We start from the raw sequence: 18265 nt of genomic DNA on the forward strand, positions 1-18265 counted from the left end.
TTCTGAGTGCAACATGATTAGGAGTGAGGATGGGAACAGGATACAGTGCTGCCTTGAATGCAAGTGGCAGTCAGTGAGTCCACCTGCTTGACACATCATCTGGTTTGTGCCTGACAGCAGCGACACATGTTAGAGATATGCGCCATTAGCCTTCACAGAGGACACACATACAAGGAAGAGCTCCTAGAGAAAAACATTGAAATGCCCCAGAAAAACACTTGCAGAAAACCAGTTATGCAAAATAATTAAGGGTACCCAGGAGGAGGATAATGAGGGAAGGGCTACTTTAATGGTTTGGCTTTTACTGTTTGATGTTCAAATATAACGCAGTTGGGGGCAATGATAGGTTGAAATAGTTCACTAATGTTAAATAATTAACACAAGGCCATCTAGGGCATTTATATTAATAATGCTAATAGTGACAATTTATACTGGCTTCAGCCTTTCATCTGAGATCAAAGTTTATTAAAGGCCCAAAACAAACTTTATAAACACTTGTGAAAGTGGTATTAGAGCTGTTATGTAGATGCATGAAATGAAAGAAGAGCAAATGAGGTGTTTCACACAACAGAAGAAGCTCAAGACAGAACTAGTACCGCAGCCTAGGGGCATGCCAACATTCATAAGCAAGAAGAAAACGTAGATCAAAGCCGCTTTATGGAACTCTGTCTACCAATACATCTAGGGCATATTCTGAACATGGTCTATGGACATCAGCCCTGCATTTCTCTCTACTTCTTTTTCAATAGCCCTATGGAACCCAGTGACTAGTGCTCCACCCATTCACTTTGTATGAGTCATAAGACAATTTGAAGAGATCCATCACATGCTTTTATTTACCTGCACCAGTCACAGCAGAGAATACAGAGGGAAAGAATATTGTTGCTAAGCAGAACACTTCGTTCTAACCCAGGTTTTGTCTCACAAAGCCATGAGCTTTTTGTACAGACCAACGATGTGTTACAAGGATGTTTAAAACTCAATCTAGTTTTAACATTTACAACACTGTGGGGCCCCTGGCTCAGGAAGTAATCAGCTGTACCACTATAGCAAGTGAAACATGTTAGGGACTTGGAAAGTATCTGATGCACACCATTTCATGATTAAACCAGTATAAGGTGATGGTGACAGAAACTAATGCAGTGGACATTTCATGAAACTCTCATGGAGCCCCTGCTAGACTACTAGATCAGGCCACTATGAGGAATAAGTGTTCATAATGTTATTAATTCCACCCCAATCATTACAGAACCCAAGTAGACACGAAATGAACGTTCATAACTCACCTAGGGTCAGGTAGCTCGCTGGCATGGTAACAGGACCAGAAACTAGACACTTTCACAATTACCCAGGTATGATTTTTACAAACCTGTACCCATTACTGAAAAGCAAGGCAACTATCACCCCAAACTTGTAATTCATTCAAATACACACACAATGAAAATGCCCCAAACTAGTTTTAAAAAGCCTATTTTTCAAATGCATGTAAGATATACTACTCCTACATATGACATATTGCAAGTGTAACACCATTTTGTGTGTGTGTGTGTGTGTGAGTGTGTGTGTGTGTGTGTGTGTGTGTATGTGTGTGTGTGTGTGTGTGTGTGAGTGTGTGTGTGTGTGTGTGTGTATGTGTGTGTATGTGTGTGTGTGTGTGTGAGTGTGTGTGTGTGTATGTGTGTGTATGTGTGTGTGTGTGTGTGTGTGTGTGTGTGTATGTTGTGGCTGATTTGAGATCTCAAGTAAAAACCTCATATACTACTACAATGTTAAGTTTACCAAGACATATATGTTTAAATACAGAAGGCATTTCTTATATACCTTTTCAGAAACATGTACATTTTTCAGAAATACTTTTACTTTGCTTTATAAAGAATATTTTTATTATTTTCACAATATAAAGCAAGAATGTCTTACCCCACCCCCACCCCCAAATGCAGTTTGTTACTAGGAAACACAAGCAAGGCATTTTGACAAGCAACATGATGTCCTATTGGCATCAAATAGGAAGCTGCCAATCTGACCCCTGAACACTGTGCACTGCCATAATGCTACCGCCTGCCTTTGCCATGGAAGCTGCATTCCTTCTGTAGCTTCGCAGGGACACACTCCCTATGTGTGCATTCTTATGAAAATCTGACAGGGGTAGAAGGAACAATCTTCTTTTTCCAAGCTGGAAAAAATCTTCTATTTTTAACTTGATGATCACCTCTTGCCTTTGGATTGCGACTATAAACAGGGCCCCTGCTTTAGCAGGGTTACTGTATTTGACCGGGAACAGTCATCTTATAGAGGCTTAACCCTTTGAAGGTGACCCCATTATTGCAAAAGGCAAACATTTCAATATTAATAAATACAGACCCCAGCTTTTGTATTTGGGGGAAAGGTGGATGAAGAAGAATGTCTAGATTGTTTCACTCAAAGTCCCTCATGAGAGATTCATGAGATATTTCCGTCTGCCCTCAATGCGAATGCACAGAAGGTGGACCAATGCTGGGGCAGTGGGAACCTTGGCAGGGCAGGCTGGGACAGGATTTGTGCAAAACCTTTTTCCGGTTTCAGTTTGAATGGGTTCCCAGGAAGTGTCAAGTCCAAACAAATCCAAAATTTTACAATGTGGCTCAGCCAAGACTGCTGAGATTCACCTGATTCTGGGTCAAAAGCGTACAGAGCACACTGCGTTTTATTTGGTGAAAAGCCAATTGGACTGGACCTCTCAGGCAACTTCAATGAGAACCTCATAGTCCTGGCAAAACCAAAAAATGAACATGGCTTCATCTTTGGGTTTGAAACAGCAAGTTTGGCCTTTCTAAAGAGATAAAGGCAACTTTCACTTAGCTTCAAGGTCCTTGTAAATCCGGAGGAGAGGAGAGGCAGTGAAATAATTAACACTTATCTGGCCTGATTCAGATTCATATACTCAGGTCAGTGTTTCCTGGGCACAGCAGGGGCACTTAGTAAGAACATTAACTCCTTGGTGACTATATATTCCCAAGTGTCAAGGGCACAATTTGTTTTGTTATCAAAGAATGCCTTCTCTTCAACTGCAGACTCTGCGGAGCTCTGTGCAAATGTCATCAATGATGAATAACTACTGTAAAATTCAGGGTAGCAAAGAAAGAAAGTTGTATCAACTGGCATATCCCAAAACACAGGGGGAAGTAAGCATATTCTGCACTATGTTACAATTTCCAAAAGGACAGAAAACACACCCTTTTGAATTTGGTATAAACAGGGACTGGACACTAATATTCAAGGTCACTAGTATATGTGCAGTTCACGTATGTTATCCCTAATGACAGCAGGATGGAGTCTTTAGGTCTTAACAGAATTGTTTGTGAGGCCATAAATGTTTTAAAAATAATATTTTTAGCTGGGCGTGGTGGTACATGACTTTAATCCCAGTACTCAGGGAGGCAGAGACAGGCAGATCTCTGTGAATTTGAGGCCAGCCTGGTCTACAAAGTGAGTCCCAGACAGCCAAGGCTACATGAATAAACTCTGTGTGAAAATAAATAAAAGAACAAATAAAAATGAAAATAATATTTCTCAAGATTTCAATGGGTTTGTATGTTTTTGAATTGCTTCAGGTTATTTAGGTTAGATCTTAGAACTATACATCCCCCCCACCCCAAAATGTTAAATATTCAAGGAGCAGAGTGGTTGCTAACCCACTGCAAATTCATAATTACACATCTGCTTTCAGTCACTGGGTTTTCAAAAATTGGATTACTTTCTAAGGTAATTATTTAACCTATTTACACCGCCAACACATAAGCACACACATAGGCTTTAATGTTGCTTAGATAAATTTAGGCAATTGCTAAGTCACATTTTCACAATGCTAGCATTTCTTCTGAGTGTTAATGTCTGTATACATGTCTATTGTATGTGCATAGTGTGCATTTGTGTGTGTGCACGTGCACACACACATGTAAAGCAAGAGTGCAACATTGCCTGTCTTCTAATTACTCCCAATATTATTATATATTATTAATTTATTCATATTACATCTCAATTGTTATCCCATCCTTTGTATCCTCCCAGTCCTCCCTCCCTCCCATTTTCCCCTTACTGCCCTCCCCTATGTCTGTGACTGAGGGGGACCTCCTCCCCCTGTATATGCTCATAGGGTATCAGGTCTCTTCTTGGTAGCCTGCTATCCTTCCTCTGAGTGCCACTAGGCCTCCCTATCCAGGGGGTGTGGTCAAATATGGGGCACCAGAGTTCATGTGAAAGTCAGACCCCACTCTCCACTCAACTGTGAAGAATGTCCTGTCCATTGGGTAGATCTGGGTAGGGGTTCAAAGTTTACTGCACGTATTGTCTTTGGCTGGTGCCATAATTTGAACATGGAAACAGCCTAAATGTCCCTCAGTAGAAGAATGGATAAAGAAACTGTGGTACCAATTTTATTTTTTAAAATAACCTCTCACAGAACCTGGAACTCACAGATCAGGTTAGACAACATGGCTAGAAAACCCCAGGAATCCTCCAATTTTCCATGTGCCTCTCCATGATCAGCTACTGACATAGGGGTAGGGGATTGCAGCTCAGTTTCTTATGCTTATGAAGTAGTTTACCAGCGGAGCCATCTATCTCCTCATATATCAATAGTGGCTTTTAAAAATAAAACTGTACACTATTCATTTAAACGTAGTCAGTGAACTTTTCATATCAGTAGCATATAGACACTATTTGCTTAAAAATAAAAATTATCCTTAAAAAAGGCAATTTGGGGAATGCAACAAACACTATATTTGACAACTTAAACAAAAGGAGACGGTGTGTGAAGGTGAATAGAGCTATCCCCAGAAGCCATGAGTTATTAAAGGAAAATCCCAGGGCCAGGGGTGCACTACCTCCCTAATGGTTATTTGCCTTGAGGCCCCCAAAACAATACAAACAATTTTTGTTATAGTTGACTGCCTATCAGAACTAGGTAAGACTCTATTGCTGAAGACACCACAGTCCTTGTTCACAGAACACGATGAAATTGATCTGGAACTGGGAAGTAAGCTTCCTGCTAGCTGGCAGCACTCAGTGCTCCATACAGAGCTATTTAGGCTTTTGAGGGAGCATGAGTCCAGTATTACTCAGCTGTGTGCCCTGAACGCAACAATACCAAACGGGTGCAGATGATGAGCTTTCTGCCGAGTCTGTTATGCGGGCAACTAACTGCCTTCTCACTGGATTTGATGACTTCTTCACACGGGGATTTCAGTATTGAATATAAATTTGGTCAAAAACCCAGGGCTGGAGAGGTCATAAGGCCTACTGCACAAACTACTGCTACTATTTTCCACATGGACATAACATGGCTGTCATATTTCGTTCTGATTACTGTTTATACACTCTGTTCAATGAAGCTGCTTTTTGCAGTGGCCAGCAGTAACTGCAGAAACTTTAATAAATGACCACTGAATGTCTAGCCATATAGGACATCAATATCTTCCTCCCCAAGGCTCATGGAACATCACAGAAGAAGGAGCAGAAAGAATACAAGAGATGGAAGACATATAATTGGATGTATGGAATGCTGACTTCCAGGAAGGACATGAAATCACAGCAGCTGTTATTAACTGCACAAGGTCTATACAAGATTGGGCCCATCATCAGCTTGTCATGGAGCAAGGAAGGTTCTCATGAAGCTTAGATCTTTCACAAGAATTTGAAAGTGGTTAACAGTTGATGCAGCCACTTAAGAAGAATGTGTTCCTGAAAATGACCATAAGGCAACTCATCTGGATACCAACTAAGAAAACATGAAAGCCCACAACTGCCAATGTGCAGACAGTAAGAGACCATGGAACACCCAATCCTAAATGGGATCTCTCCATCAAACCCCTCCCCTTGAGGCTCAGGGAACCTGATGGAAGAGGAAGCTGAAGAGACAGTGGGTATGGAAGATACTAAGAAAATAAGGCCTTCTAGACACAAGACTGAGACACATAGGAACTCACAGAGATGGCTGTATGTACAGATCTAAGGAAGATGGATCTCATCCCTAACCCAGAAGCTATCTAAAAACTAATAACCATTTGCAAGAGAAAAATTAGTTTTCTCTAATGGAGTCTCATTGACCACATTAACCACACTTAAGGGCAAGCTCCATGCCCAGCAATAGATGGCCAGCACTAAATTAATTCAATCTATTTTTTGAGATTATTTTTTTTGTCTCATAATGGCTTATCTGGGCATTTTAAAAATTATTTATTCACTTTAGATCCCAATCATAGCCCTCTCCGTTTTCTCCTCATAGTCCTACCCTCTATTCCTCTTCCTCCAGCTCCTCCCCTATTCTTCAGAAAAGGAGACCCCCCCCAATCACCCACCCCAGCTCAACAAGTCCCATCAGGACTGAGCATGTCACTTCCCAAGCAGGCAACAGAGTCAACATCAGAGACAGCTCCTGCTCCCCTTACTATGGTACGCACAAGAATCCTGAGCTGCCCATCTGCTACATCTGTGTACGGGGCCTAGGTCCAGTCTACTCACGGTCCTTGGTTGATGCTTCAGGCTTCACAAGCCTCTCTGGTCTTCCTAGTCTTTTGTTCATACATTATGGCTTCCTGTTTTAAGTTTTTATGGGTTTTCTGTATGTGTTTCTTTAACTGTATTTGCTTCTTGTGGCTTTTCTTTGTTTTGTTTTACTTATTATATTTGTTTGTTCTATTCTGCTTTTTCCGTGTTTTAAAGAGAAAGGAAAAGAAGGCGTGGAGTTGAATGGGTGGGGAGTTGGGGGGATCTGTGACGAGATGAAAAAGGGGAATTTGTGATCAGAATACATTGTATTTAAAAATCTACATTAAAAAAAAAAAGGACCTGAAAGTAGAAGGGGAGTAGGTAGAAAAGGAATGGTATTAGGTGTAGCAGGAGGGAGATGAGAGGGTAATGGGGGTAAATTTTAAAAACCCACTAGTTTATAAGCTAATTAAAGATATAACTAAGAACAGAGTCACTATGCATAGGTGAACAATGATGCTCCCAGGAGCTAGGTTGTTACACGGGAATCTCGGGGCTAGGCATGAGTTAGTTGTCAGGGGCTCCTGGAAGCATCCAAACAACAGCAGCTATTGCACTTATCTTGGTTGCCATCATAACTAGAGGGAAAGATCCTATTGCTGAATACAACTGGAGTTGTAGGACTCAGAGAGATCGACTATGAACCGACCAGGAAATTTTCCTTGCTGACTAGATTTCAGAGCACAGGAAAGCACTATGCAGGTTGCTAGGAGAGAGAAGACATCAGTGGTCTTACCCATCATTGTTTCCTGCATGCTACAACACTGACCTGTCAGGCAAGATGTGCCCACTGTGCAATAGTGGCATGATGTATATAAGAGTAACACATCAACTTGTGATTGGATATAAAATCTGCTTCAAAGGAGGGGTTGTTGTGTCTGATATTGTAAACCTGGTCAACAGCCTATGACTAGGTAGACTATAGGCCCTTGGCAGGAGCCTACTGCTGTTGTTTAACTAACATGTCATCCAGTCAAACTGCATTCTAAAGACTTCTGTTCATACCCATGGTTATGCTGTTCTCAACCTTGATCAGAAGAGCTTCTTGCAGTGGGCAGCAGTCAGTGGAAAGAAGCATAACTGGTGTAGGCTTAAGTAAGAATATGTGATTTTGGCTGTGAGTGCTCAGCTGTGTGTGGGGCATCTCTACCAACCTGTTACTGCCCCAATTAAGATACAGAGAATTCTGGAGGAGGAAAGGAAAAAAAAAAAAAAAGGAGAAGGGGGAAAATGCTGTGAATACTGTCTTCTGGCATGATACGGCTAGTGAACACTGTTGGCGTAAGGTTATTGTGCAAGTATATAGTCTATATATAACTCGTATATATATACTTTGTATATAGTTTATATATAGTTTACCATTGTATCACTCACATGCTGATTTCTCTATCCCAATATTTGGTTGAAATCCAGACATGGTCTTATTATGTTTTGTTTTGTTTTTGTTTTTGTTTTTTGTTTTTTTTTAATTTCTAGAATCTCCTTTCTCAAGTTTGTTAAACATTGCTCCTTATTCTTTCTCTGCCTTGCCAATAAAATGCTGACCAGCCAATACTGAGCCATAGAGAGAATAGGGTGGAACATCCACTCCTAGGAAGGGTGGAGAAAAAGAGAGGAAGTGGGAGAGTGAGCATCAAGGAGAGGTCCAAGTAGGCGGACAGATGTGGAGAGATGCACGGTACTGTCACATGGCAGGATGTAGATTAGGATAAATAGGTTATTAAGTTATGAGCTAGTAAGAGAGAAGCCTAGCTATATGGCCTAGGTATCTGTAAGTAGTTTTTGATTCTCGACCATTTTTACTCCAGGAACTTAGGACCAGGAGCCAAAAACCACACAACAGCACACTCATGAGCACATAGTACCAGATCAAGCCAGTTAAAACTCCAGTATTATGGGGTGGTGGAACCAAGGCTCTCACCCTGAGCTGAGGAACCATTGACAGTTGAGGATGCTAGAGGAGGGACAGCATTTTTCTTTCAGGTTCTAGCCACTGGTGTTGCTTATACTAAGTAGATAGGCCCACAACCATACATACATGGGCAGCATAAATTGGACTCAGGGGCATTTATTTATTTAATTTGAAAAGAAAAGGCAAAGTTTAGGGAGAGATGTGCTAAGGGTCCAGGGGGTGTTGAAGTGGGAACATGGAAGGTAGGTGTGATCAGCATATATGGAATACTCATGAGAAATTTTCATAGAATAAAAATAATTTTGAAAGAAAACACAAAAATACTAATTTTATCATTTACCCTTTCCCTTATATGTCTAATAATTTTATAATATATTATACTAATAAATTTTTACTGTTATAACATTGTAATAGAGACAAATTACATTTTAAATTTTCTGGTGATTTTCATTGTAACTAAGATATTTAAAAACTCTTAAATATGAAATGTTAGCAAAAAGAAAAGAAAAGAAAAGTGCATAATGTGGTGGGATAAGGATGGCACCCACTTCCCTGCACCCAATTAACCTGTGTGTTCACAGGTAAAGGTTGATACTGTTTCTGTAAGTCGGGGTTCCAGTGCATTTTTTTGTATTTTGTTTCCATAGATTTGATCATTGAGGAATTCTGTGCACATGAAAGTACACAGAAATGAAAGCAGGGTTCCCATGCCAACCTTACTCTTTTGACTGTCTTCCTATTTCTATGACAATTACTACATAGTGAGCTGTCACCTAAAATTAATTACAGCAATCTATCAGTTTGATTAAATTCCCTTTTGACTTCATTGAAAGCACTTGATGAAGCGAAAGATTGCATCATGGTTACTAAGCACTCACTTTCTGAGATGCTTACTGCCTACTCCTCTGATGACACTCTCAAGTGTCCACCGCGCTGGTCGATGGAAAGGAGACCAGAAAGGACAGATCGAGCAGGACAGGGTACAAGACGTACGCAGAGAGCCGATGAAAAGGCAATTCTCTCTATACCATTTGTGCCTGAAAGTGCTTGGAAGAACTCGGCCTGTCCAGGGGAGCACGTGACCTCAGCAGGAAGTCACACCGCGTCTCTTAGTTATCTTCGGACATCATTGTTGGAGGTGGCAATAATCAGTTTGAAGTAAAAACAAAACAAAAATCTAGCTTCTAATAACATGTTTCAATTTAATTCGTTTTTAGTAAAATATATCATAGATATAAAACACAGATAAAAAATATATATACAGGCTAACAAAGTGACAATTCTTTGTAGTTTTAATTACCTAATAACTAATAAAGACCAGTACCTTCAGGAGTCTTCCGTAATTTATCAGTGTGGTGAATTACATTGGTTACTTTTCTAATGCTAAACCAATCTATATTCTAGGAATAACTTCAATCTTTTCATGGCTACAATTTTTATATAAATCTGTATAAAAACGTTAAAAATTAATTTTTCTAATAATTTGGTACATTAATTTTGTATACATGGAAATAATTGAACATACACTAATTTTCTTTATTTTTCACTGTGGCTCAAAGCACAAGCTGTGCACCTGCCTTCTTTCTTAGTCTCTAGAAAAGGCTTTATGACAACTCTTTCTGGAATATTTGGGAAGTTTAATCTAAACTTATTCTGTTTTGGTGACTCTTTGGAAGAAATTATTTAACAATTCAGTCATGAGTCCATTCCTTAAATTTATTCTTAGACATAGAAGTTACCTTTTCTAGGGACTTGGTCATTTCCCTCGATCGATATTCCAATTGTAACTTCCACAGCTCTCCCCTTTCTGTTCCATTCTATAGCACCTGTGAGTGTGTCTTCACTTACAAGTAACAGTGGTCACTTGCACCAAGGAAGGCGGGTCAAATCAAATTTAAATGTCAAGTCACCAACTTCACTCTGTCAGACCTACTGAATGGTTACCTCTTACTAATTCACTAATTTCTAGTCTTCTTGCTATTTTTTTATTTTTGTTAGATTTATCTATGCTTATTATTCTCTTCATCTTAATTTGAATTTTCTTTATAATTTTCCTTTTTTACATATACATTTATATTATTACATATATATATATACAATAAACTACATCCAGCAGGAAGGACCACAAAACAACCAGAAATTATATAAATGTTACATTCATAGTGTTTTGGCTATTTGTATTTGGCAGCCTTGAAGAAAACATCTTTCCTATCCTGGTGAGTCTAAAATTCGGAATGTAAATCAATATCTATCACCTTAAAACATCTCTATCAACTTAAAACATTTATCTAGACCTAAAAACAAATAACTAAGCTTAATTATAAAACTAAACTGTCTGGGCTTTCCCATCAGAGACTTGAGAAGGAATAAAAATTAAGCATCTAAGTACTTAAATTTCTTACTAAGCACCCTTCTGCTAATCTATCACACATCATTATCATTCCAGTCCATACATGTTACAGTTTCCATAGAATTTATGTTTTGAATTAAGGGCTGTTTGGAAACTTGCACTGAAATTTCCAAATGGCCATCATTTATATGGTGTTTTGTTTGTTTGTTTGTTTTGTTTTAAATCTTAGAGCTATATATATATCTGTGTGATTAAATTCTGTCTCAGGAATATAAACAAACATGTATATACAACTCTCAAATTTCATTAAATGGCACATACATCCCTTTATAGCTTGATTTTCATTTTACTAGTTGTAATGGAGGCAAAATGACCACAGATGGACCAAGCAGGATTACACAGAGGCAGGCAGAGCAAAGAGAAAAGCCTGAATTCCTAGATTTGGCCACAGCGCCATCCTTCCAAGTACTCACTATGCTTGAACCGCTACCACAGCCTAATTTTATCTTAATGAATCTCCACTTTTATATGGGGATGCCTGTAGGACTGCAGTTGTGCCAAGTTTCAAAATAAAAATTGAGACTCTAAAGTACCAAGGTGTGGCACAGCCATATTCACTCAAAAGGGCTAGAGTTGTGAAGCCAGCACAGCTGCTTGACACAGTTCCAGCAAAGCAGAGTAGATTGCTATAATCGCTGTGCCTTTATCTGTAACTATTGGGCTTCAGTCTCTGCATGTTACATTCCTAGGGACTTTCTTCATTATGATGCATTTTACGTTTTTCCTGAGAAAGTTTTGTTTTAGGAAAACGTAAAAGTTAACTTTATGCGGATGCTATTTGGAAGTCTTCCTTATGCCTTGGAGATCATAAAGCACAGATAAGCACATAGCTGGATGAGGCCATTACTCCAAGAATCTTCTTGGGGTATCTGCCCCTGAGATAACTCAAACATTATATTGGTGCAGGGTAAACAGAGACAATTGACAAATCCTGACTGGCCAGGAAAACAGGTTACAGAGTTCAGGTGTCTCGAAATGTAGTTTAAAGATAGGGGCCATACAGGGTACACTCCTGAAAGAATAACACTCAGTAAATAAGATTAATCGACTAAAACAAACTTCTTCTATGTTATATAGTAGATGACGAAACACAGTAAAAGAAGTTAGGTATTAGTATTTTTTATTCATAAAAAGACCAGTTCAGGTATTTTCTGTTTGTCTGGAGCGCACTCAAACTACAAACACTGCAAGGCTAAAAGCAGGCTGTCACATAATAAATGTGTTTGCTTTGGAGGAGACCTTCTTTAGAGTCTTTAAATTGGAGTTATAGGGCTAACAATAAATCTGTTCTGTTTGTATTTTCTAATTGTGACTGAACCTGTAACCTTGGACATGTAATGAAAATCAAACACATACTCTACTTTTTGGGTAATCATTAGTCTGTCTTTGTTCTGTGAAACCTGTATAAATAAAGAAGCACCGGGTTGCTAGACAATGGTCTGAAAGCTCGTCAGCCAGAGCTGCTAGACTGCCCTGGCCATTGCCCGACTCCCTCCCTCCCTATCTCCTCTAAGAGCTGCCTTGTCAGCAAGTATTCCCCCCCCCCCCCCGCCACCTCCCACACCCCCATAGAGGTGTTCCTAGAAATAACAATAAAGGGAGATTTATAAAGTATGTGAGAATGAAGTTATGATTCAAATTGACATGCTGTGAATTTTTTCTCTTCCTGACTTTCTTACTAGCTGCTCTTCTTCCTCTTGCCCTTCCTTCAGTTATGGAATCTGCTAGTCGTTGACAGGCCCAGTGGCAGGACTGAATGTGCCCAGTCCTTCATTTTCCCAAGCACGTTTCTTAAGCTGGCTTGCATCCAAGTTGCCCCTTCCCATCTTTATTTACAGTCTTCCACCACACCACTTTGTCAGGGACAGGGTGACTACCCCCTGCCTTTTTTTTTTTTTTTTTTTAACCACATTCCAAACCACAGGTGAGGGCATAAAAGCCAATAATGGCTCCCAATGGAATAAAAAAAAAAAAAAAAAAATACTATTCCTTGGCTCCCAGCATTCATGCCCAAAGAAACACTAGAAGTCTTCCCAAGGATATCTCAGCATCCAGTGGCCAACCAGTAGAAACTGGATCTCAAAAGGAAGCCACTTGTATCTGGTGTGTGTAGCAGAGCAAGCCCTAACTCCTTGGTTTGCATCTCACAATGCCAGACTGTTAAGGATCACTATATAAGCTGTTATGTGTGCTGATGGTGTTGTCAGTCTATCCTGAGAAAACAGGAAAGGCTCGGAAAGAAAACAAAAGCCAGGTGTCCCCTTTGGATTTTCTGACCCTCTAGGATCTCTGCACCCAGCAATGCACTAGTCTGTAGAGGTCAGAGCTGCAGATAACTGACAGCAAATGAGTCCTGTTCACAGATGAATGATTGTGTCTGGTTTCAATTCATTTCATTTTTTTCACTATGGAAGACACTGACTCCCTTCAGCACTCCTCCCTCTTGCCTCTCCCAATTCTTTCCTCCTCCCTCCCTTCCTCCCTCCCTCCTTCCGCTCCTCTGTCTGTGCAGTTCTCTGTTCTTTTGACTCAATTATAATATCCTGTTTGTGGCATCATAAAGCAGCTAAATAAGCATATTTGACAGAAGCTCATTTTATAATTAAACGAGAAGCATGATATCAACTGTCTTCAAAGCCTTAGCTTGACAGAGCCTGTGTTCACTTCTATCACGTCCTCAGTCTGGAATGCCTCCTTTGCCTCTTTCTGCACGACACTGCCAACTCCTCACACTTCACAGATAAATCTCTTCTCCTCATCATGTCTTTAAACTACAACCCTTGCAATTTTTATGATGTGCCCAGACACAATGTTGCTCTCATTTGTCCTCCAGTCTTTGTTTTGTAACAGCTGCTGCACGGTGCACTTGCTCTCCCGCTCCAGTGCTGTGAGCAGTACATTTTCCCTCACAGCAGCAACTCACTTCTATGTAAGTGACATCTCCCCTTAATCCGACTACCTTGAGAGTGACCAGAAACACCCAAGTTTCATAGTGCCAGTGCCTATGAACTGAGATTCTCAGTCCAAAATCTTCTTTAAGTAATCACTCTTTTTTTTTTTTAAATTTGGGAGATCACCTTGATATATTTTAGTTAAAGGGGTTGCTTTCCTTTTTGGTAAACTCAAGGTAAAGGGAGAAAACGGTTAGTGCTCAGTAAGATAACAACTAGGGTATGGTACTAACTGGAAAGATCCAGAAATTAATTAATGTACTTCTGGGAAATTTCTCCCTTCAAATACTGGACTGATAATATTTATACTTATTTTTACTATGTATAGTCTTGTCTGAGAATAGGACATACACAATTCAACATTTTTCATTCAATGCATATTTGCTGAATGTAACCATATATATGAAGTTTTTGATAGATAATGGGGATTCATTTACAAGCAGAGTATAATGTGAAAGCAAGGAGCTGTTCTGATAGTGAGCCAGAGAGGGGAAATGTGAGGACGGGTAGAGGCATAAACACAGAGACCATTGGTGGCAACTGTCAAATGGTGCCACAAGATGATAAAGAAATACCCTGTCTTGGGGCATTATAACTACATGAACCCATGAAATAATCATTAGTACCCTTAACAGAATGATGACATGCAAAGTGATGTCTGCTCCCCCACAACACCCCCTCCCACGCATGTGATTCCATCCGTGACCTTCACAGCCACAGCCAAGTGGGGGACACCAATATGTGCCTATGCTCTAGAGGCTGAATTATGAGGGGATAATAAATGATTCAGATTGCTTTTAGCATATTTGATTTTATGGACCACAAAATATTTTATCAGTGAAGATCCTACCAAGTGAACTAAACTCTGCTTCTTATAATGCCGTTATCAAGTCAGAGGACTTCATAATATTTGAGGGGTAACATTATTACCAAGCATCTTAATTTTTATGGTTTTATTTATGACAATCATATTTTGAGACAACTGTAACTGTATCAAACCTACTCCATTTAGTCATTTTTCTTTTTTCTCCTGATGACTTTTAATTTTTACCTTTGGTTCCAAAGGACCCTTTAGAAAAGGCATTTTAAGATTCTACTGCATGATACTTCATTAGGAAAGATGTTAGGTAGGAAAGACCCACAAGCATGAGGACTACAAGGAAATGAGAAAGGCTTTGCATTAATGTAACGTTCAGTTTTGGGTACCACACTGCCAAAGTTCTGATATTTACATACATACATACATACATACATACATACACACACACACACACACACACACACACACACACACACACACACACACACACATGCTCACAATGGTAATGGCAACCCAACACTAGGCTTTATTATTTTTCCAAGTTTTTTTTTTGTGTTGCTGTTGTTCTCAGGTATCAAGATTTGTTAAAATTATTTTGATATCAGCCATTTGACAGATGCTGAGTCAAGCAAGATACACAGATATACACACGCGCGCACATATGTATATGTACATACATATCTAATGTGCTCTCAGTCTACGAATACACACATTGTGATTCTGTTCATATTTTTGAAAAGAATATTTAACTCATAATCTTGTTGGTAAGACACTCCTAACACCAAATAAAAATGTAGAGAAACAGACACTGCCCTCCCCCAATGCCATCACCATCACACTGAAGGGGGAAGGGGAGTGAACTTTTTGGGTGGTCCAGCTAAATCAAGGGAAGACATTCTTTAGAGTTTGGACAGTGTCATTTTATAAAAACAAGCCCATTCATTTCTGTTTCTCAAAGTACAGTGACTTTCATTATTAGCTTTATAAGTTAAAGGATTTTTACTCCTTCCTGTACATTAAAAATTTCCCAAAAGAAAAACCACCACTTCTCAAGATACTGTTAGCATTTTATGTAGTTTCCTAATGACTGTTTAATGCAAAAATATGCATATCCAGTATTTGTATGAAAGTTTTATACACTGCTATATGCCCCCGCCTCACAACAGCATGGCAGTCTTTATTTCTTCAAATATGCCTTTTTATTGTTGCATAATATTTTGCCATAAAGTGGTACTATAATTTATTCTGCTTTTTTTTTTTTTATACTTTCCTTTATTTTGTATGGTGCTGGAGACTGAATGCAGGGTCTTGCAAATATCAGGCAAGCACTTTACTGTTGAGCTACAGCCCCAGACCTGTTTTTCTGATCCATGTAGCGACTGTAAAGCAATGCTTATCAAAGTAAAACACCGTACTTTCTAAAGCTGGGAAAGCAGAAGGCAAATCACAAGACATAGTTTCTATCTAACAAGTGCTGTTGTGGGCTTCTCGTGCTTTTGCTCCTTGGGTCTCTAAGCCATCACGGAAGTACACAGGATTTTGTTTCTTGAATTAGTTTACACTTGAAATTATAACGTAAGCCTCTCCTATGATGACTAGAGCTGTCCTTTGTCTACTTACCTCAGCTGTAGATATGTTGGTTTCTCTCTTATATCTTAAATTAATCATTTTTCTAAGAAATAAATGCAGTCATGTGGTGTTTATAGCTAGATACTTAAAAATCATTCCCCAATACTAGATTTCTTCAATTAAGGTTATCAGAAAAAGACTGATCAAGTTTCTTCTTTTCATTCTTTTGGGGATGATGAAAACTGAAAACAATATGTTAAAAACCTGGGCTTCAAAGTGCTTGCCAACCAACCATTGCAGTGAGAGTGAAATGCACAAATAAATACAAGGCATGGATCATATTTATACTAGTGCTGTTTTCCACAGAGTAGAATGTCTTGGCATGTCCATCCTGAGACAGCTGCGGCACCTTCGATACATTCGCCCTTTTATTTTGAAAGTTTGCATAGAAAAAGTCTATATCTACATACCTTTTAGACAGAGTTTAGCGCCTTTCCCGCTTTGAAGCTTAGTGGTAGTTTTATAAATGCTTTCTGGAACTGTTCCCTTTGGTGGGCTCTGAAATCCACAGCAGAGAGCAGTAATTCTGATACAAGAAGGAAAATGTCCCCACTTACCGTTTCTAATGCATTTACACGGTCCTGCAAATGAAGCATAATACAGAATTATTAAAGCAATGCTGTAAGTTGATTTTGGTTGCAGGTTTTTCTGTCTACCTGTTATCGGCAAAATATTATTTTTAAAATGCAAAAACTGGAAACTCATTATTTGGATGATCTCAGCAACAGAAAAACAGGCATGAAGGAACCACAATACCTCTTCTTAATGTGGGCTTAATTTAATAATAGTAAACATGATGAATTCAGGCCCAGTTACTGAGAGGAATAGCTCAGATCCCTACTGCACTGTTAAAAGCTTCACTTAAGGAAGTGTTAGATAAATCTGAGTACACGAGTCACAGCTGGGTGGTAGCAGTGTCACACAAACTACACACATACTAGGGTCATTAGACAAACAGCAAAGCATGTGATAGTAAATGTAACTTCAATAATTAAAATTCATACACAAACACTGAATGAGAAAGAGTTCCATGAAACTAACCCTGACCCCAAGAGGACCCAGCTATATAGTTCCTCTATAGAATCTTAGTTCCTCTACAGAAACTTAGTTTATAGAAGTACTTGTTTTAAAGGAGTCACAACATTACTTAAGAAGCCAAATGATTAAGAAAAAAAAAAATAGTTTTGAAGTCAACATCTATAATCTCAACTCTTCCCAGAGATGAGAGTTGCAAACTGGACATATCATCCAAGTTTAAAAACTGGATTGGGAGGAAGCTAAGTGTGAAGGTGAAGATGAAGACCGGATCTTCCAGGGGGCCAAGGCCACGTGTCTTTCTTCTGCTATTTTGAACAACTGGAAGAAATCTATAGATCTCAAATCTTTTCCTTTAATTACATTAATGAATCATTTATGCCTCACTCCTCAGCTCTGCACAGTATCACACAGCAACAAGGGGCAGAATGAACTAGACCCTCATTCATATCCTTTCTGCCTCACCAGAAACTAAGTAGTCTTCCCTGAGGATTGAAGAAGTAGAGCCCCAGTCCTTCCACTGGGAAACTGAGTCAACAACCTGTAAACATTTAGCCAAGAGGGCAAAGGTTAGCATATTAACACCATATACTATGGGAAGTGAGCCCAAAGCTGGCTGCTAAGAAACTCAACTTGCTTAATTACATTTTGTTGGTGTACTTGGTAGGACTTTACCTTGCCACCATGATTTTCAAATTTCAGTATCCCATGGTGACTAATGGAGTGCCATTGTTTGAGCACTATCATGAATGCGTATGATACCTCAAATGGTCTCTACTCTGCTGCTACCAGGCTCCCTATTCACAGCAAACCTGGAGCAACATCATTCAGCAATGATTCACCATCCCCTGCAGGCAGAGCAGACAGAGCAGCCCCTAGTAACCACTGTGTAGGGAACCCAAATACACACTCCTTACTTGGACTAGAAGTTTTCCCCATACCATGCTCTGTGGGCTCACACTGTTTAGGGTTAGAATATTTTA

The 18265-nt window shown here is 39.4% G+C and overlaps 1 protein-coding gene across 1 annotated transcript in view; it reads right to left on the minus strand.

Annotated features, from left to right (window-relative positions):
- Cep128 (centrosomal protein 128) overlaps positions 1 to 18265 on the minus strand; it is a 362133-nt gene that overhangs the window by 43199 nt on the left and 300669 nt on the right. Inside the window, exon 20 of the mRNA XM_051150095.1 lies at positions 16805 to 16828. Coding sequence (XP_051006052.1) covers positions 16805 to 16828 — 24 coding nt within the window. The remainder of the gene's footprint in view (positions 1 to 16804; positions 16829 to 18265) is intronic.

Source organism: Acomys russatus, chromosome 1, assembly GCF_903995435.1.
Source record: "Acomys russatus chromosome 1, mAcoRus1.1, whole genome shotgun sequence".
NCBI lineage: Eukaryota > Metazoa > Chordata > Mammalia > Rodentia > Muridae > Acomys > Acomys russatus.